Here is a 20,468-nt window from a genome sequence, read left to right as displayed (position 1 = left end):
TCAAGATCGGTGTGGAAGAACTTGACTAGCCTGCACAGAGCCGTGACCTCAACCCCATCGAACACCTTTGGGATGAATTGGAACACGCCAGGCCTAATCGCCCGACCTCACTAATCCTCATGGCTGAATGGACGCAAGTCCCTGCAGCAATGTTCTAACATCTAGTGGAAAGCCTTCCCAGATTAATGTGGGCTGTTATTGCAGTAAAGAGGGGACCAACTCCATATTAATGCCCATGATTTTGGAATGAGATGTTTGACGAGCAGGTGTCCACATACTTTTGGTCATGTAGTGTATGTTGCATGAATTCACAGTGGAAATACAATGGAATAAAAAACATTATTTAATGATTACTCTCCCAACTTCACACATTTTCAACATATATTTTCCCCATTCTACACTTGACAAGCAGTTCCCTTATTCCACCGCTTGCCACTGTGCATACGCAATGTCATGGATGTGCTTAAATTTGTGCAGACTCAATCCAATGTTCATATTGATAAATCTCACACTTTGCGTGGACATTATCCCAAGCATTGTTTACACACAGATTTGTGCCTATGCATTATTGATAAATGAGGCCCCTGGAATCTAATTCCTAAATTCATAGTCTTATACAACCAAATTGCACAGAATAACAATATGTGCATTTATAAAGTACCATATTTTTTATCATTAATCAGCCAAGGAGATACACCTCTGGGCTGATTGTGTATGTGGAGCCTGTTTCAACATACTACATTCTCCTTGTGGCAGGACAGGGGAGTCATGTGTTACAGATTGACCATGCAGAGCCTTTAAGGGTCATGTCTAGCTGGGATACAGCTTTTGTCAAATCTGACGTCACGTTTATTTTTTATTTTAGCTAACCCTTTTCCTAAACTTAACAACCTGCTACATTAATGATCCTAAACCACTGCGTAAATTATACGCTTGATCTGAAAATGTGGTAGGAGACACCATGTGGAGGGTGTGACGCAATTTCGTGGCCTCCGTGGTCATGCAGAGGCCAAATTGAGCTCCATACCGCATCGTCATGCGCCTCCCAAATTTTGTAACAATGTGGAGGGATCCATATAGCGCTGTATAGCTCTGCATTGACATGATTGGTTGACGGTAGATGGGGGCGGGAGGTCCTGTATAAACACAAACTCACTTCCTTGACAACTTACTTCACAACAGCTCTGCGCTGATCCGCGAAGCACAAGAAGTATGCATGCCCTGATTTCTGCAGAGGCCGTCTCACCGTAAATGCTGCACGGCAGATGACAGATTGACCATGCATCGCCTTTAAACCTGCTATGAAAAGTCTATGTTGACTAAAGCTGTATCCCTTCTAGACAAAACCCTTTCGAGGGGAATGGATGGGGTATTTGTAGGGTTTTAGTTGTCTAGCATGTCGACTGAACACTAGATGTCCTCGCAGACACATTAATGTATCACATTTGGATTTCAAAAGGACTCCTCGATGACAATAAATAATTTCAAGTATTCAGACTATTTTTGTGGAACTTGACATAATTAAACAATATTTAACTTTTATATTCTGTTACACATGCATATACTGTAAAGAGCTAGCAGAGGCAGGGAGAGGCACTGCGGACATTGAGTGTGGTTTGCACTTTTGGGCTATTCCATCGGTTCCTTTGCACCAGGCAAACTCAATGTCTCCTTTAAAAGGTAGCTTGTGAAAACATGCTCAACTACAGGTTGTTGAAGACAGACAGATAATATGCTGCTCAGGGTGTTGCTTTAGGGCAATCTCCCATTCCTGCCTTTTCCTATGGGCTGACAGCTGATTGGAAGAGCCTGAGTGAAGGGTGTGGCCACAGTATTCCTCCTCCAGTGTGGTGGGTGGAGGCAGTGTGTGGGCCTGTCTGAAGTGATGTCACACCTCAAAGCTGATCTCCCGTGATCGGCCAAACAGGGGTTCCGAGGCCAGGTGTGTGTCTGAGTAGGAGCGGCGCAGGTGGGTGGAGCTACAGGTGGTCTTTATGGCGACCTCGTAGGGAGGTGGGGGACCCAGCCCGGGGGGGTAGCGGGGAGGGGGGCTGAGTGGGGGGTAGTCCACATCATTAGCCCCATACACACCTCGCCGCTGGTGCTCGGTCCTAGACACAAACAAACACGCACACATAAAGGACAGTTACAGTGCATTGTAACCTTTCATTTACCTTTTATGTACTTTAAATTCAACAATAACAATTCAAGAAGGATACGTTACCTCTGCAGTAGGGCTGACTGGGACTCTGGGAAGTGTCCAACAGGACCACGGGGACTGAAGAGGACGTGTCCCAGGTCAGGATGGGCGTACTGGCCAGGGTAGTTGAGGTCTGGGTGTGGGTAGGGATAGTTGGGGTGTTCTCCTTGGTGGGGGTATTGGGGGAAGTTGGGGTACTCTCCCTGGCTGTACTCTACCTGGTGCTTGTTACTCATGGCCCAGAGAAGCCCCAGGATCAGCATAACGGCTCCCAGCACCACACAGCACAGAGAGAACGCCTGCAGGCGGCTCTGTAATAATGATAAATAACATTATTTCATTATTAACCATAATCATAACAGTAATAATAATAGATTGTACATTGTATCTCTTTATAGTACCCACTTGTGAGGAGGTGAGAAAGGCAGTGGAACCGCCTGTCGCGATGAGAAAGACTCCGAGGAAGATGGCGCCGTGGTGGAGGGAAGGCATCGCTTTGGGACCTCCGGGGATGAGGTTTGTGTGTGTGTTAGTTTCTGTGGTTCAGGGAAGGCATCTCCCTCTCTATGGGATCACCAGGGATGTAACCCCCTGGTAAATAACCCGTTAGGCGTGCTCTGTTCTGGTCAGTTCCATGGGACCAGGTCCCATTCCAAGTGTGGTTCCCAGGTCCGTCTGGGTTATTTGGATTCAAGAAGCAAAGATGATGAATGGATTTGAAGTTAAATGAGAGTTAAAGTTGAAAAACATTTGCACAGAGTCCCATTATCTTCAGCTACAGCAGTAGAAATACAAATGAAATGGAGGAAATGTTAGTTTTCTTTTATTCCTTCCAGACTGGATGATGAAATGAAGACAAAAGATGAGGTGATCACCATCAATTTCTTTTAAAATAATAGAGACCCATTTTCCAATGATATCCAGAAGCTCACATAAAAAATTGTCAATATCATACAGTTTCTTAAATGAAGACACTGAAAGCAGGAGAGAATGATCCGGGAGGGCTGAGTGAGTGTGTGAGAGAGAGAGAGAGAGAGAGAGAAAAAGAGAGAGAATTAGTGTGTGGTGTGTGTGTTCCGGGCAGGAGAGACAGACGAGTTGACAGCAGAGCCCATTAATTACTGGCGCCCCACCCTCTGTCTAATGTGTGTGTACAACTCACCAGCCTAGTAATGCTCCATTCATGTGTGTGCATGTTTGCATGCCTCGGTGTATCTGTGTTCGCATGTTCACTCCTTTTCATATGACCCAACAATTGAAAGTGAATTAAACTGAAAACAATCAGTCAGAAATCTCTCCTGTGCCAGTGCTTGACTTGGACTGAAATAGGTTCCAGTACTCATTTTGGGTACCGGTACTGTTTATATTTAGGTGCAGGAGCTCCACAATACTTTTGAGCTACTATTCTATAAGAGGAACAGGAGCTCAAGCAGTAGAACATTTGAGGTGTTGGTACTCAGCTCCGGTGAGCTCCTCCTACCCAAGTCAAGGACGGCTCCTGTCACTGTGACCGTTCATAGATGTGGCTAAAGCTATGTATCCAGACCTACCTCACTGTATGGATAGGGTATATGGTATTATTTATCTAGTTTGATTTCAGACTAATAGTTAACTATGGATATTTAAGGATGTATTCGCACTGTATTCACAAATTCAATTTCTTTTCATTGGTTAGGGTTTCATGTATCCTAATAATCAATGTAGTTGTATTACCTGTTTACGGTAGTAATTGGTATAGTTTTATTGCCTGGCTATATGATCGCAATAACTACTATTGTAATTATATGGAAGTTATAAAAGTTTGTTATAGTTTAATTAATATAGCCTATGTTTTTCATACAGTTTAATAATTGTATCATGCATACAATAGGATATTGAAATACTGTAGGCCTAGTTTAATATTAGTTTCGTTTTTTTGTTTATTCGTTTTACAACGTTTTATTGATTTATATCATGTATCCACTGTATTACCTAACTGTTGTATGTTAATGAAGGCATGAGCAGGGGGTGAATGGTGTGACGAGCTTTCTGCTCTCTGATTGGACGAAGCGCGCCGACATAGCAACTGGAGTTATCCCGATTGACGCATTGTTCGCCAATGAGCACCGGCCAGAGGCGGGGCTAGCCGACCACCCAGCCAGACTCGCATATCAGAGAGAACGACAGGAGTGGCTGGATTCTAACTTCAAAATTTACACACCTATCTATGTGTGTAAGTGTGTGTGAATTTATGTGTGTGCATATGTTGGCATAAAGAATCTGTGTTGGATTTTAAAAGCAGAAGCGTTTTAATCTTGCATCACTCGCTCCCAACTAAAGGTCATAGAAGATCGATTGTTCCTGGAAGGGATTTTCTCTCTGGAAAAGTCCAACTGGACCATCATCAGGCCAAGTAGACCAACAGAGCGGTAAAGATGGATCCGTTGCTGTATCTTGGTGGACTGGTAGTACTATTTCTGTTGTGGATCAAGGTGAAAGGCTTAGACTACGTCATCGTTCATCAGAGATGGATATTCGTCTGTCTGTTTCTGCTGCCGCTCTCAGTCATATTTGATGTGTATTATTACCTGCGCGCGTGGCTCATCTTCAAGATGTGTTCTGCGCCTAAACAGCACGACCAGCGCGTACGGAACATCCAGAGACAAGTAAGGGCACGAGGCTGAATATCAATTATGTATGCACTCCTGTGATTATACTCTATTTAAATAAATTGTTAACATTAAAGGCCCCGAACAGTCATTCTGATTCCCATGCAAAATAGCCTCTTGGGTGACTAAAATATCACCCATAATATTTGTTTTGGATAGGAGTGGAAATTTCTTTTAGAAAAATTACAAACTACCAGGAAGTTTGAAAAGACAGTGTGAGTGGGCGGGAAGCTTAAATTCATGAGCTTGCCTTGACTGACAGCTCTAAAACGCCTATGTCAAGCAACTTGGATGTAGTGTTGCAGTAATCATCAAGAAAATTTGGTGATACACAAAGCAACTCAAACAACATTGAAATTGCATCAATGATGTCAACTTTTTTTTTAATACATCTCCCGTTTGGCATGTCTCTTGTTATGTTGTTCACAGCAACACTGACTGATGTGTTGACTTGACAACTGCATCAGAGTTTTGAACGACCCTCCCCCTTTTGTTCTATGCTGGCTGAAGCCCTAGGTAGCCGGTAACTAGCTAACACCAGACACAGATGAAAGGGGAAACATGTAAGTATCTTTGCTATAGATGAATAGGGTAAACGTTTAAATATATTTGCTGACATCCTACTGTAAAATGTTGGCACCGGTAGAGGAGTTATCTAGCTATATAAACCACGCCCCTTCTGCAAACGCCGCCTTCAATGTTGGTTACAAAGCGGTACTTATTTAAATTAGGTAAGAGAACATCATGTTATCATTGGTGTATTAAAATGAGGGTTAGGGTGATGTCACCTTAACCCCTTAATAATCCCGGCTCCTGAATCGAAGCGTTTGACATTGGGGAGGGGACCAGTAACTTTGATCAAACGTTATCAAAGTAGAAGCAAGTCATTTTTTATAATTTGGTCACCATACTGTACTTTGATCTGGTTTAATTCAAATGTCATTGATCAGGACTCTCAATTCCATGACATTACACATAAGAGTCATTGGACGAAGGTGTCTTCTGTAGGGGAGAGTTTTGTTAAGATCCCTGATGCTCGGTCTGAACATTAATATGCATCGCTTGCTGTACAGTTTTGGAAGCATAAGGACCTTATCTTTCATATCAGCGAGAAATCATAAAAAAAAAGTTTAAATTGATACACACCTTGATAGGGTTAGTGTTCCCACACGGCCGTATCTCCATGCTACAGCGCTTGTTTAAGGAAAACAGACGGAAGACGAGGCGACCACCGGTGCTAATTAGTTATCTAGTATGTGTGTAAGTGTAACTCAGGAAGTGTAGCAGAAGTGTCGTTTCGTCGGATGGACACACCCATAGCTGAATGGATCTGTGCAAACACTAGCTGTTATTTGAAGTATTGTTTCTTCAAATAAAAGAAAGATAAGGGCCATATGTTTTGAAAGCCGTATCGCAAGCAAATATGCGTAGGACCATACTGTCTTAATAAAACACAATCATCAACATTTCCAGATGTTGCACACCGCGTTCAGACAATCAGGTTGCAGCAGTCTGTTGTTTACACCTGCCAGAACACAGTGCAGCAACATCAGGATGTAGCATTAGCCACTCTAGCATGGTGGTGGAAAATATTGTTTCATTAAGACAGTACGCATATTTTCCCAGTTCTTTTAGGTCGGTGGACCATTAAATCGAGTTGAGGAAACCGACGCCTTTGCAGCCTGAATGAAGGATGTTTTATGTATGAGCCGGTCGCTGGTGGCAACAATAGCATAGCCGGCTGGGCACATTGAAGTCAAACTCAGATTAAACAACATAGAAGGAATAATAGAGCCAGACAGTGCCATCTGGTGGCCCGTTGGGCCTCTACTCTACTACCCTACATGTAAAGGCCTATTAATTGATAACTTGTGCAGTGCTATTACAGTCTAAATTCAAACATGGTATGTTATCTGAACCTTCACACAGGTTCCTGATAATAACCCCAGATGCGTGTGTGTGTGTATGCTCCTAAACACAGATCCGTGATAACACCAGATGATAACAGATCAAATTATAATACATTTTGTGTGTGTGTGTGTGTGTGTGTGTGTGACTGTGCTGTGAAATTCCTGGGGTGAGGGACCTTAATCCCTCTCTTCCTAAAGGGATTTTGGAAAGAACAAGGGATTTGGGAATGGAAGAGATAACAAACTGTGCAGGGTTCACTGCGTAGATCTCGGAATGTGTGCCAGTGTGTGAGTGTATTCTGGGAGCTCAGCATTTCAGCATGGTATCAGATATTGTATTTCCCTTGTGTCGGTGCAAAGTTCAAATTCTTGCTTCCATGTGTAATGTTCTGTAGGGATTAATTTACAGGGAAAAGCAGTACGGCTTTAACGATTGAACCCAGGAAAAGTCCACTACCTACTACCTATCTATCTTCTATGCAGTGGCGATTTTAGCATGTAAATCTTGGTGGGGTAAAAAAATGTAATGTGGAGCATGCCAGCAAAGCCACAACACAAAACAATGCATTAATTGCACTATAACGGTGACAAACGGTGCACACAAACTGTTAGGGCCTACATAAAGCTGTCCCAACAGCAGTCTCAACACCTTACCACTGCTACACCTGGTCTCCGACGAACCATCAAACAGGCAAAGCGCCAATACAGGACTAAGATCTAATCATACTACACCGGCTCTGATGCTCGTCAGATGTGGCAGGGCTTGCAAACCATTACAGACTACAAAGGGAAGCACAGCCGAGAGCTGCCTAGTCACACGAGCCTACCAGACAAGCTAAACTACTTTTATGCTCGCTTCAAGGCAAATAACACTGACACGCATGAGAGCACCAGCTGTTCTGGAGGGGAGGGGACTGAGCACAGGAGGGGACTGAGCACAGGAGGGGACTGAGTACAGGAGGGGACTGAGCACGCACCCCTGGGGGGCTCCAGTGTTGAGGATCAGCGTGGCAGATGTGTTGCTACCTACCCTCACCACCTGGGGGCGGCCCGTCAGGAAGTTCAGGATCCTGTTGCAGAGGGAGGTGTTTAGTTCCAGGATCCTTAGCTTAGTGATGAGCTTTGAGGGTACTATGGTGTTGAACGCTGAGCTGTAGTCAATGAATAGCATTCTCACATAAGTGTTCCTTTTGTCCAGGTGGGAAAGGGCAGTGTGGAGTGCAATAGAGATTGCATCATCTGTGGATCTGTTTGGGCGGTATGCAAATTGGAGTGGGTCTAGGGTTTCTGGGATAATGGTGTTGTGAGCCATTACCAGCCTTTCAAAGCACTTCATGGCTACGGACGTGAGTGCTATGTGTCTGTAGTCATTTAGGCAGGTTGCCTTTGTGTTCTTGGGCACAGGGACTATGGTGGTGCACTTGAAACATGTTGGTATTACAGACTCAATCAGGGACATGTTGAAAATGTCAGTGAAGACACCTGCCAGTTGGTCAGCACATGTCCGGAGCACACGTCCTGGTAATCCGTCTGGCCCCGTAGCCTTGTGTATGTTGACCTGTTTAAAGGTCTTACTCACGTCGGCTACGGAGAGCGTGATCACACAGTCGTCCAGAACAGCTGATGCTCTCATGCATGCCTCAGTGTTGCTTGCCTCGAAGCGAGCATAGAAGTGATTTAGCTCGTCTGGTAGGCTCGTGTCACTGGGCAGCTCTCGGCTGTGCTTCCCTTTGTAGTCTGTAATAGTTTGCAAGCCCTGCCACATAAGACGAGCGTCGGAGCCGGTGTAATATGATTCAATCTTAGCCCTGTATTGACGCTTTGCCTGTTTGATGGTTCGTCGCAGGGCATAGCAGGATTTCTTGTAAGCTTCCAGGTTAGAGTCCCGCACCTTAAAGGCGGCAGCTTTACCCTTTAGTTCAGTGCGAATGTTGCCTGTAATCCATGGCTTCTGGTTGGGGTATGTATGTACAGTCACTGTGGGTACAATGTCCTCGATGCACTTATTGATAAAGCCAGTGACTGATGTGGTGTACGCCTCAATGCCATCGGAAGAGTCCCGGAACATGTTCCAGTCTGTGCTAGCAAAACAGTCCTGTAGTTTAGCATCTGCTTCATCTGACCACTTTTTTATAGACCGAGTCACTGGTGCTTCCTGCTTTAATTTTAGCTTGTAAGCAGGAGGATAGAGTTGTGGTCAGATTTACCAAATGGAGGGCGAGGGAGAGCTTTGTACGCGTCTCTGTGTGTGGAGTACAGGTGATCTAGAATTTTGTCCCCTCTGGTTGCACATTTAACATTGAAAGAAATTTGGTAGAACTGATTTAAGTTTCCCTGCAATAAAGTCTCCGGCCACTAGGAGCGCCGCCTCTGGGTGAGTGGTTTCCTGTTTGCTTATTTCCTTATACAGCTGACTGAGTGCGGTCTTAGTGCCAGCATCTGTCTGTGGTGGTAAATAAACAGCCATGAAAAGTATAGCTGAAATAGTCTAGGCAAGTAGTGTGGCCTGCAATTTATCACAATATACTCTATTTCAGGCGAGCAAAATCTAGAGACTTCATTAGATTGCGTGCACCAGCTGTTGTTTACAAATATGCACAGACCGCCCCCCCCTCGTCTTACCGGAGTGTGCTGTTCTATCTTGCCAGTGCAGCGTATATCCCGCTAGCTGAATATCCATGTCGTCATTCAGCCACGATTCCGTGAAACATAGGATATTACAGTTTTTTTTGTTGTTGCAGTTTTTAGGATATGTCCCGTTGGTAGGACCTTGTGAAGATGCTGGAGGAAACCGATACAAAAGTATCTATATCCACAGTAAAACAAGTCCTATATCGACATACCCTGAAAGGCCACTCAGCAAGGAAGAAGCCACTGCTCCAAAACCGCATAAAAAAGCCAGACTACGGTGTGCAACTGCACATGGGGACAAAGATCGTACTTTTTGGAGAAATGTCCTCTGGTCTGATGAAACAAAATAGAACTGTTTGGCCATAATAACCGTTGTGTAATAACCAGTCTCAATGTCAACACTGAAGAGGCGACTCCGGGAGCTGGCCTTCTAGGCAGAGTTGCAAAGAAAAAGCCATATCTCAGACTGGCCAATAAAAATAAAAGATTAAGATGGGCAAAAGAACACAGACACTGGACAGAGGAACTCTGCCTAGAAGGCCAGCATCCCGGAGTCGCCTCTTCACTGTTGATGTTGAGACTGGTGTTTTTCAGGTACTATTTAATGAAGCTGCCAGTTGAGCACTTGTGAGGCGTCTGTTTCTCAAACTAGATTCTCTAACGTACTTGTCCTCTTGCTCAGTTGTGCACCGGGGCCTTCCACTCCTCTTTCTATTCTGGTTAGAGCCAGTTTGCGCTGTTCTTTGAAGGGAGTAGTACACAGCTCTGTACGCGATCTACAGTTTCTTGGCAATTTCTTACATGGAATAGCCTTCATTTCTCAGAACAAGAATAGACAGTTTCAGAAGAAATGTATTTGTTTCTGGCCATTTTGAGCCTGTAATCAAACCCACAAATGTTGATGCTTCAGATACTCAACTAGTCTAAAGAAGGCCAGTTTTATTGCTTCTTTAATCAAGACAACAGTTTTCAGCTGCGCTAACATAATTGCAAAAGGGTTTTCTAATGATCAGCAATTAGCCTTTTAAAATGATAAACTTGGATTAGCTAACACAACGTGCCATTGGAACACAGGAGTGATGGTTGCTGATAATGGGCTTCTGTACGCCGATGTAGATATTCCATAAAAATCTTCAGTTTCCAGCTACAATAGTCATTTACAACATTAACAATGTCTACATGGTATTTCTGATCAATTTGATATTTTAATAGACAAAAAATTTTGCTTTTCTTTCAAAAACAAGGACATTTCTAAGTGACCCCAAACTTTTGAACGGAAGTATATATATACTCTGATGGGAAAAAATCAGGCGTGAAGTGAGCTGGCAACAGGATGGTTTCTGGTACCAAATCCTAGATTCCATTGCCTGCCGTTGTGCCCTTGAGCAAGGTACTTAACCCCCCCACAACAACAGCTCCCCCGGGCGCCCTGTGTGGCAGCCCCCACCTCACCTCTCCAAAACCTGTATGTGTATGTACGTGTGTCTTTCGAAGGGTTGGGTTAAAAGCGGAAGTCAAATTTTGGTTGGACCTTGTGTGCAATTTCCGAATAAATTGAGCTTAATCTTAATTTAGAGTATAATACTGTCTGTGTGTTGCAGGTGCGCGAATGGAGGAAGGAGGGGGGGAAAACCCACATGTGTACAGGTCGTCCAGGCTGGCTGACTGTCTCTCTTAGAGTGGGGAAATACAAGAAGACCAATAAGAACATAATGATCAACATGATGGACATACTGGAGGTGGACACACAGAGACAGGTAGGAGATCAAACACACACACACACACACACACTGTAGCTCTGTATATAAAAGTGTGTGTGTGTAAACGCTTATGACCTGGATATGTGCATGTATAACAGGTGGTTCGTGTGGAGCCCCTGGTCAACATGGGCCAGATAACTGCTCTCCTCAACTCCCTGGGCTGGACTCTGCCTGTGCTGCCAGAACTGGACGACCTCACTGTCGGTACGCTACGCATCTCGTTGTCATATCATCCTCATATATTGGTTGTATATGGCTCAGGTTATATTGTGTGGTGGTATATGTTATTTTACAAACTGGGTGGTTCGAGCCCTGAATACTGATTGGCTGACAGCTGTGGTATAAGACAGTATACCATGGGTATGACAAAACATGTATTTTTACTGCTCTAATTACGTTGCTAACCAGTTTATAATAGCAATAAGGCACCTCAGGGGTTTGTGGTATATGGCCAATATACCACGGCTAAGGGCTGTATCCAGTCACTCCATGTTGCGACAAGCGTAAGAACAGCCCTTAGCCGTGGTATATTGGCCATATACCACATATCCCTGAGGTGCCTTATTGCTTAGGTATATGGGTTGGGATTATAATGTAGTATATATTGTTGTATGGCTATGTTACATGCTAGATTTTTTTTTATATATATTTTTTTAAGTTTGCTAATATGGGTGATTGTTAATGGGACAATTGATAGCTACAACAATCAAACTAGTAGTAGTATTTTAAAGGGTAATTAAAAAAACTGTGGTACACATTAATGTTATAAAATTATCGTTCTATTTATCGTTATCGCATCAATTCAGGCAATTTATCGCAATATGGAATTTTGTCCATATCACCCAGCTCTAGTATATACACTGAGTGTACAAAACATTAAGAACACCTGATCTTTCCATGAGACTGATCAGGTAAATCCAGGTGAAAGCTGTGATCCCTTATTGATGTCACCTGTTAAATCCACTTCAATCAGTGTAGATGAAGGGGAGGAGACAGGTTAAAGAAGGATGTTTAGGTCTTGAGACAACTGAGACATGGATTGTGTATGTGTGCCATTCAGAGGGTGAATGGGCAAGACAAAATATTGAATTGCTTTTGAACGGGGTAAGGTAGTAGGTGCCAGGCGCACCGGTTTGTGTCAAGCACTGTACCACTGCTGGTTATTTCACACTCAACAGTTTCCCGTGAGTATCAAGAATGGTCCACCACCTAAAGGGCATCCAGCCAACTTGAAAAACAATCCAAATCTACACTGATTTGAAGTGGATTTAACAAGTGACATCAATAAGGGATCACAGCTTTCACCTGGTCAGTCTATGACATGGAAAGAACAGGTGTTTGTAATGTTTTGTACACTCAGTGAATGGTGGGATATGTCGTTGTCCTGTCAAATTGAGTGACTGTCAAATTGTCATCCAGAGGGGTATACTACAAAGCCAAAATATTCTGAAATAACCTTTTTTTTTTTTTTAAAGATGAGTGTGAAATATGCATGGTCTAATTCACTCAACAACCAAAAACACATATCTATGTTTAGCTTTCTTAATCTACGGGATCGGATTCCCTATACTGGGACGGTTGAGCTAACGTCATGCTAATTTGATTAGCATGACGTTGTAAGTAACAAGAAAATGTCCCAGGACATAGACATGCCTTATATGGGCAGAAAGCTTAAATTCTTGTTAATCTAACTGCACTGTCCAATTTACAGTAGCTATTACAGTGAAAAAATACCATGCTATTGTTTTGAGGAGAGTGCACAACAACAAAAAAGTTTTATCATGGCAACTGGTTTGATACATTCACCTCTGAAGGTAAATAATGTACTTACATTCAGTAATCTTGCTCAGATTTCTCATCCTGAGGGTCCCAGAGATTAAATGTAGCATAGTTTTGTTTGATAAAATCTATTTTTATATTCAAATGTAGTAACTGGGATCTACTGGCCATCTAGATGTGTGCCAGTTAGTGAGCTAATTATCTATCATGTATGACATTCCTGGGAGTGTGTAAACTTTAATTTTGTATTACCATATAATTTTTGTTTGTTCTCTATAGTTATGTACTTGAAAATGTATCAATTTCTCTCTCTCTTTCTCTTGCATTTTAAAGATGAGAAAAAATATATAAAAAACTCATGTTTTTTTGTTTCTATTATCTTTTACCAGATCTAATGTGTTATATTCTCCAACATTAATTTCAAATTTCCACAAACTTCAAGGTGTTTCCTTTCATATGGTATCAAGAATATGCATATCCTTGTTTCAGGTCCTGAGCTACAGGCAGTTAGAGTTGGGTATGTCATTTTAGACGAAATTGAAAAAAGGGTCAGATCCTTAAGAGGTTGAACCTGAAAATCAGTAGTTATTTCTGGTTGTTTATCAACGTTAGCTGGCTAACTCATTGATTGTAGTATACTCCTCTGTAGCTTAGCATTTCCATGGCATATCATCCATCAGGGTTGTTTATTTCGGGTTGTGATAACCATCTTATTGGATTGGATGATACATGGTTTACAGATGGTAGAGTTCCGAAGGTGAAACTCAAAGGAAATGGTTTCGGAAGTGCACAGCGCCCCTGGATCAGATTCCATAATGGTTTTCCGGATCCATGAATGTTAGATCAACAGCTTAATGTTTTCCCATCAGCACGCTGTAGATTAATCTGGATTTCCACCGAGACTCACTCTCTCTCTCTCTCTCTCTCTCTCTCACACACACACACACACACACACACACACACACACACACACACAACCGAGGAACTGTTTGAGTGTTTACCCTGCTCTCTGCTTTTTCACCTGTGAGGGTATTGAGTTCCCCGAATCCCTAAAGTGTCCTCACTTCTGTTGTTTTTGTTGTCCTGTGCTGTTGTTCTATGTTGTTATTATTATTTGTATTTTTATTGACAGTTTTTATTATTATTCTGTTTTCAATGAATCGTCAGAATAAACAGCGGTTGACAAATACCTCGTCAGTGCAGGTCCATATCACATAATAATAATCATTACATGCTTAGCAATAACATACTGTCAGGAGCATTCATAGTACATGCAAGCAACAATAGATGCTATGCTAATTGATTCCAACATTAGAAGTAAAACAAAAAAATAGGATGAATTAGAAGATAAACCCCCCCCAAAAAACACCCCATCCCACCCGAGTGACCCTTTTTGATTTAACGCCTCATAGCAAGATATCTTACACTTTTAGCTGCATTTCACCACATTAACAAGGTTCTTTCATTGTCACCTTGAGAATGAGAAGTGGACAATTCCAAAATAACAATATCTAAAAACTAGAAGACCCATTGGAGACATGCCAGTGTATGTGGGGGCTTCCATCTTAAGGCATGGCACTGTTTTATCTTGACTGTTCCTGAGCATTAGGGCGGCAGGTAGCCTAGTGGTTAGAGCGTTGGGCCAGTAACCGAAAGGTTGCTAGACCGAATCCCCGAGCTGACAAGGTAAAAATCTGTCGTTCTGCCCCTGAACAAGGCAGTTAACCCACTGTTCCTAGGCCGTCATTGTAAATAAGAATTTGTTCTTAACTGACGTTCCTAGTTAAATAAAGGTTAAATAAAAGAAATTGTATTCCCCCATTGTCTTTAGTTTACTAAATAATCAAGCCTATCTCTCGCTCGCTCTCTCTCTCTCGCGCTCGCTCTCTCTCTCGCTCTCTCTCTCTCTCTCTCTCTCTCTCTAGGAGGTCTTGTGATGGGTACAGGTATTGAGTCGTCCTCTCATATCTATGGACTCTTCCAGCACATCTGTGTTGCCTTTGAGCTGGTGCTGGCTGATGGCAGCCTGGTCCGCTGTACTGAGGTGAGCAGATCTCTCTTTACTGTTCGACTCTTTGAGAGAACCTTGTAGTCGGAGAAGAGCAATACTACAGACCTCCAGTTCTATAACTAACAGAGTAATACTACAGACCTCCAGTTCTATAACTAACAGAGTAATACTACAGACCTCCAGTTCTATAACTAACAGAGTAATACTACAGACCTCCAGTTCTATAACTAACAGAGTAATACTACAGACCTCCAGTTCTATAACTAACAGAGTAATACTACAGACCTCCAGTTCTATAACTAACATAGTAATACTACAGACCTCCAGTTCTATAACTAACAGAGTAATACTACAGACCTCCAGTTCTATAACTAACATAGTAATACTACAGACCTCCAATCCATTAGTAAACACAAGGCAACACCTAGCTACAGCTAATCTGGAAACAAAGGTTTCACAGTGCAACAAGAGAGAGAGAGAAGCAAAGAGAGAGTTAGGAAGGAGGAGGATTGTTTCTGTCCTCTGCTGTATGGTTCTCTTACAGGAGGGGAACTGTTGTTCTGTGTGTTTGGGTTTTCTAACAGGAGCAGAATTCTGACCTGTTCCACGCGGTTCCTTGGTCCTGTGGAACTCTGGGGTTCCTGGTTGCCGCGGAAATAAAGATCGTCCCTGCGAGGTTGTGGGTTCGTTTGCAGTATGAGCCAATCAGAGGGCTGGAGAACATCTGCCGTCGGTTCAGTGAGGCGTCTGAGGACAAGAACAACACATTTGTAGAAGGACTGCAGTACTCACTGGATGAAGCTGTTATCATGACTGGCACTATGACTGACACCGCTGAACCCGACAAGGTGAGAGAGGGAAAGCGAGAAAGAATGACGGGGTACACTGAGAAGGACAAGAGAGGAGGAGAGTGCTCTGTCTGCAAGATCTAACCATAACCCTCGTGTGTGTGTGTGTGTGTGTGTGTGTGTGTGTGTGTGTGTGTGTGTGTGTGTGTGTGTGTGGGGGGGGGGGGGCAGATCAACCGGATCGGCCTGCACTATAAGCCTTGGTTCTTCAAGCACGTTGAGAGATACTTGACAGAGAACAAGAAAGCAGTAGAGTACATCCCTCTACGCCACTACTACCACAGACACACACGATCCATCTTCTGGGAGCTCCAGGTACACACACACACACACACACACACACACACACACACACACACACACACACACCCTACACACATACACATTCACACAATGCATTAGACAGATGATACAAAGTGACCCTTTTATCCTGCAGATTTCAGCATGTCATCATATTCTCCCCCAGCTCATGCATTAGTCTCCCTAATGTGAACAAACACACACACACACACACACACACACACACACACACACACACACACACACACACACACACACACACACACACACACACACACAGCCATTAGGAAGTCATGTGTGGTTTGCTGGTAATTGTTTCTTTCCTAACCTTAAATGATGTTCTAAATAATGTAGTTTTTCTCTGGCAAACGGTGGATGTTGTTGTTGGGGGAGAGGATGGGTAAGGAGGCAGTTTTACAGCTTCCTGATATTTTATCCTTATTGAGGGTGGTGGTCTGTAGGGCGTACATTACAATAGCTAAACGTTCTGAAACGTACTGGACACCACTGCACTGCTGGAAAGCTGATTCCTGTCAACATGAATGTGTCTCTCCAGGACATCATCCCGTTTGGTAACCACCCAGTGTTCCGCTGGTTGTTTGGCTGGATGGTTCCTCCTAAGATCTCTCTGTTGAAGCTGACCCAGGGAGAGACCATCAGACAGCTGTATGAGCAGCACCATGTTGTCCAGGACATGCTGGTCCCCATGAAACACATCCAGACCGCTATCGCACGCTTCCACCAGGACATCCATGTAAGACACATACTTTGCATGATTCCACAGCGTAACATATACTCTAATAAATTAGACAAACTCAAGTGTGACTGAGTTGGTATGTCTCGTTGTAGGGGTGTGACTGAGTTGGTATGTCTCGTTGTAGGGGTGTGACCGAGTTGGTATGTCTCGTTGTAGGGGTGTGACCGAGTTGGTATGTCTCGTTGTAGGGGTGTGACCGAGTTGGTATGTCTCGTTGTAGGGGTGTGACAGAGTTGGTATGTCTCGTTGTAGGGGTGTGACTGAGTTGGTATGTCTCGTTGTAGGGGTGTGACCGAGTTGGTATGTCTCGTTGTAGGGGTGTGACAGAGTTGGTATGTCTCGTTGTAGGGGTGTGACTGAGTTGGTATGTCTCGTTGTAGGGGTGTGACCGAGTTGGTATGTCTCGTTGTAGGGGTGTGACTGAGTTGGTATGTCTCGTTGTAGGGGTGTGACCGAGTTGGTATGTCTCGTTGTAGGGGTGTGACCGAGTTGGTATGTCTCGTTGTAGGGGTGTGACCGAGTTGGTATGTCTCGTTGTAGGGGTGTGACCGAGTTGGTATGTCTCGTTGTAGGGGTGTGACCGAGTTGGTATGTCTCGTTGTAGGGGTGTGACCGAGTTGGTATGTCTCGTTGTAGGGGTGTGACCGAGTTGGTATGTCTCGTTGTAGGGCTGTGACTGAGTTGGTATGTCTCGTTGCAGGGGTGTGACCGAGTTGGTATGTCTCGTTGTAGGGGTGTGACCGAGTTGGTATGTCTCGTTGTAGGGGTGTGACCGAGTTGGTATGTCTCGTTGTAAGGGTGTGACCGAGTTGGTATGTCCCTCCCTGCAGGTGTACCCTCTGTGGTTGTGTCCGTTCGTGCTCCCCCCGGGCCGGGGGATGGTTCATCCTAAAGGTGAGGAGGCAGAGCTGTATGTGGACATCGGAGCGTATGGAGAACCCAGAGTTAAACACTTCCAGGCTAAAGCCTCGTGTAGACAGCTGGAGCAGTTTGTCAGAGAGGTGCACGGGTGAGTTTCTGTACACACACACACACCCACACACAAACATACCAACCCTTACACACACGTACAGGGGCTATAGAGAGTAGGGAGTTAGGGTTCAGATCGTGTTGACGTGTGTGTGTCTCCAGGTTCCAGATGCTGTATGCTGATGTGTACATGGAGCGCAGTGAGTTCTGGGAGATGTTTGACGGGACGTTGTATCACCGTCTGAGGAAGGAGCTTGGCTGTCAGGACGCTTTCCCCGAGGTCTACGACAAGATCTGCAAAGCTGCACGACACTGACCTCTAACCTCTGATCCTTTCAACTCTGCCATCCCACCAGCAACAATATGAAGATGAGAGCCTTTAAGGAGTGTCTGCACAGTGTTCTCAGCCTGTTTGTATTGTAAATTCCACTGAATGTGAATGTGCTGATGAAGCAAACACAGCCCTAACACCTGCCTGTTTTGATGTCTAACCTCTGACCCCTAACCCCAACCTGCCCTGACCTCTAGCTCATAACCCTAGGTGAGACTTGTGCTGTCATTTGTTTATTTTATCATTCCTTAATTTGACTATCAAGGGGTATAGTTCCTTAGTTCAAATGACTGGACATCTTCCTGTTATACAATACATATCCAGTCTGCTCTTCCATCTATCATGTGTTTAGAATCTATCCTGACATATACAGTGGGGGGGAAAAGTATTTGATCCCATGCTGATTTTGTACGTTTGCCCACTGATAAAGAAAGGATCAGTCTATAATTTTAATGGTAGGTTTATTTGAACAGTGAGAGACAGAATAACAACAAAAATATCCAGAAAAACGCATGTCAAAAATGTTATAAATTGATTTGCATTTTAATGAGGGAAATAAGTATTTGACCCCCTCTCAATCAGAAAGATTTCTGGCACCCAGGTGTCTTTTATACAGGTAACGAGCTGAGATTAGAAGCACACTCTTAAAGCGAGTGCTCCTAACCGCAGCTTGTTACCTGTAAAAAAGACACCTGTCCACAGAAGCAATCAATCAATCAGATTTCAAACTCTCCACCATGGCCAAGACCAAAGCGCTCTCCAAGGATGTCAGGGACAAGATTGTAGACCTACACAAGGCTGGAATGGGCTACAAGACCATCGCCAAGCAGCTTGGTGAGAAGGTGACAACTTTGGTGCGATTATTCGCAAATGGAAGAAACACAAAAGAACTGTCACTATCCCTCGGCCTGGGGCTCCATGCAAGATCTCACCTTGTGAGGTTGCAATGATCATGAGAACGGTGAGGAATCAGCCCAGAACTACACGGGAGGATCTTGTCAATGATCTCAAGGCAGCTGGGACCATAGTCACCAAGAAAACAATTGGTAACACACTACGCCGTGAAGGACTGAAATCCAACTAAACTCGCCGTGTTTGGAGGAGGAATGCTGCCTATGACCCCAAGAACACCATCTCCACCGTCAAACATGGAGGTGGAAACATGCTTTGGGGGTGTTTTTCTGCTAAGGGGACAGGATAACTTCACCGCATCAAAGGGACGATGGACGGGGCCATGTACCGTCAAATCTTGGGTGAGAACCTCCTTCCCTCAGCCTGGGCATTGAAAATGGGTCGTGGATGGGTATTCCAGCATGACAATGACCCAAAACACACGGCCAAGGCAACAAAGGAGTGGCTCAAGAAGAAGCACATTAAGGTCCTGGAGTGGCCTAGCCAGTCTCCAGACCTTAATCCCATAGAAAATCTGTGGAGGGAGCTGAAGGTTCGAGTTGCCAAACGTCAGCCTCAAAACCTTAATGACTTGGAGAAGATCTGCAAAGAGGAGTGGGACAAAATCCCTCCTGAGATGTGTGTAAACCTGGTGGCCAACTACAAGAAACGTCTGACCTCTGTGATTGCCAACAAGTGTTTTGCCACCAAGTACTAAGTCATATTTTGCAGAGGGGTCAAATACTTATTTCCCTCATTAAAATGCAAATCATTTTATAACATTTTTGAAATGCGTTTTTCAGGATTTTTTTGTTGTTATTCTGTCTCTCACCGTTCGAATAAACCTACCATTAAAATTATAGACTGATCATTTCTTTGTAAGTGGGCAAATGTACAAAATCAGCAGGGGATCAAATACTTTTTTCCCCCACTGTACAACATGTTTCTTTGTGTCCACTGTGATCACATCACTCCGCCTTAAACTCATCTGATGATTATTGGTTCGCACATCATCTGTGGTATTTAATCAATCACATTTTCCTCTGGCTTGTGGAAGAACAGTCACCTGTCAGTCCGTGTGTGTGGCGTGCGCGTGTGTGTGTTCAGAGAGAAAGGATGTCACTGCTTTTGTCCACATAAATGTTTTTGTTGATGCATGATAATAAAGTTTGATTTGTCAACAGTAAATCTCTCTACTACTTTCTACGGTACCAAACATAGACATCTCATGTGGATCAATATAGATTTGAGTATAGTTGAAAAACCAAACTTTGAAATCTGATGGTTGAATCCTAAGTCTGGGGCGTGCTGCTTGTGTGTATGCTGTGCGTCTTTGCAGCTGTCATCAAAGCGTTCCTGCTGGGCGGCACCAGGAAACTCCCTGAAACGCACAAGCTCTGTCAGAGAAAGGACTCTGTCATTTCAGGTCGGGT

General features: G+C 43.9%; 2 protein-coding genes across 3 annotated transcripts; one reads left to right on the top strand and one right to left on the bottom strand.

Moving 5' to 3' along the window:
• Window positions 1-320: 320 nt before the first annotated feature.
• On the bottom strand, window positions 321-9,769 carry LOC123729821 (uncharacterized). Of its 2 annotated transcripts, XM_082967984.1 has the most exons (4): window positions 9,381-9,769; window positions 2,606-2,875; window positions 2,225-2,511; window positions 321-2,111 (listed from the first exon to the last, which is right to left on the bottom strand). In XM_082967984.1, exons 2-4 carry the CDS (start codon window positions 2,690-2,692, stop codon window positions 1,889-1,891), a joined length of 597 nt encoding a protein of 198 aa, XP_082824110.1. In that variant the 5' UTR covers window positions 2,693-2,875; window positions 9,381-9,769; the 3' UTR covers window positions 321-1,888. The 2 variants fall into 2 exon arrangements, with proteins under 2 accessions (XP_082824110.1, XP_045562097.1); XM_045706141.2 differs by lacking the exon at window positions 9,381-9,769 and having other exon boundaries at window positions 2,606-4,199.
• dhcr24 (24-dehydrocholesterol reductase) lies at window positions 4,328-20,223 on the top strand. Its single transcript, XM_014169247.3, has 9 exons — window positions 4,328-4,845; window positions 10,991-11,146; window positions 11,248-11,353; window positions 14,854-14,972; window positions 15,524-15,787; window positions 15,959-16,102; window positions 16,644-16,841; window positions 17,675-17,853; window positions 17,976-20,223. The coding sequence occupies exons 1-9, from the start codon at window positions 4,615-4,617 to the stop codon at window positions 18,127-18,129; spliced, it is 1,551 nt and encodes a 516-aa protein (XP_014024722.1). The 5' UTR covers window positions 4,328-4,614; the 3' UTR covers window positions 18,130-20,223.
• The last annotated feature ends 245 nt before the right edge of the window (window positions 20,224-20,468 follow it).

The sequence above is a fragment of the Salmo salar genome, chromosome 23 (assembly GCF_965601325.2).
Source record: "Salmo salar chromosome 23, fSalSal1, whole genome shotgun sequence".
NCBI classification, from domain to species: Eukaryota; Metazoa; Chordata; class Actinopteri; order Salmoniformes; family Salmonidae; genus Salmo; species Salmo salar.
The sequence above is the reverse complement of the archived record's forward strand: the minus strand, read 5'-3'. Positions and strand labels throughout refer to the sequence as shown.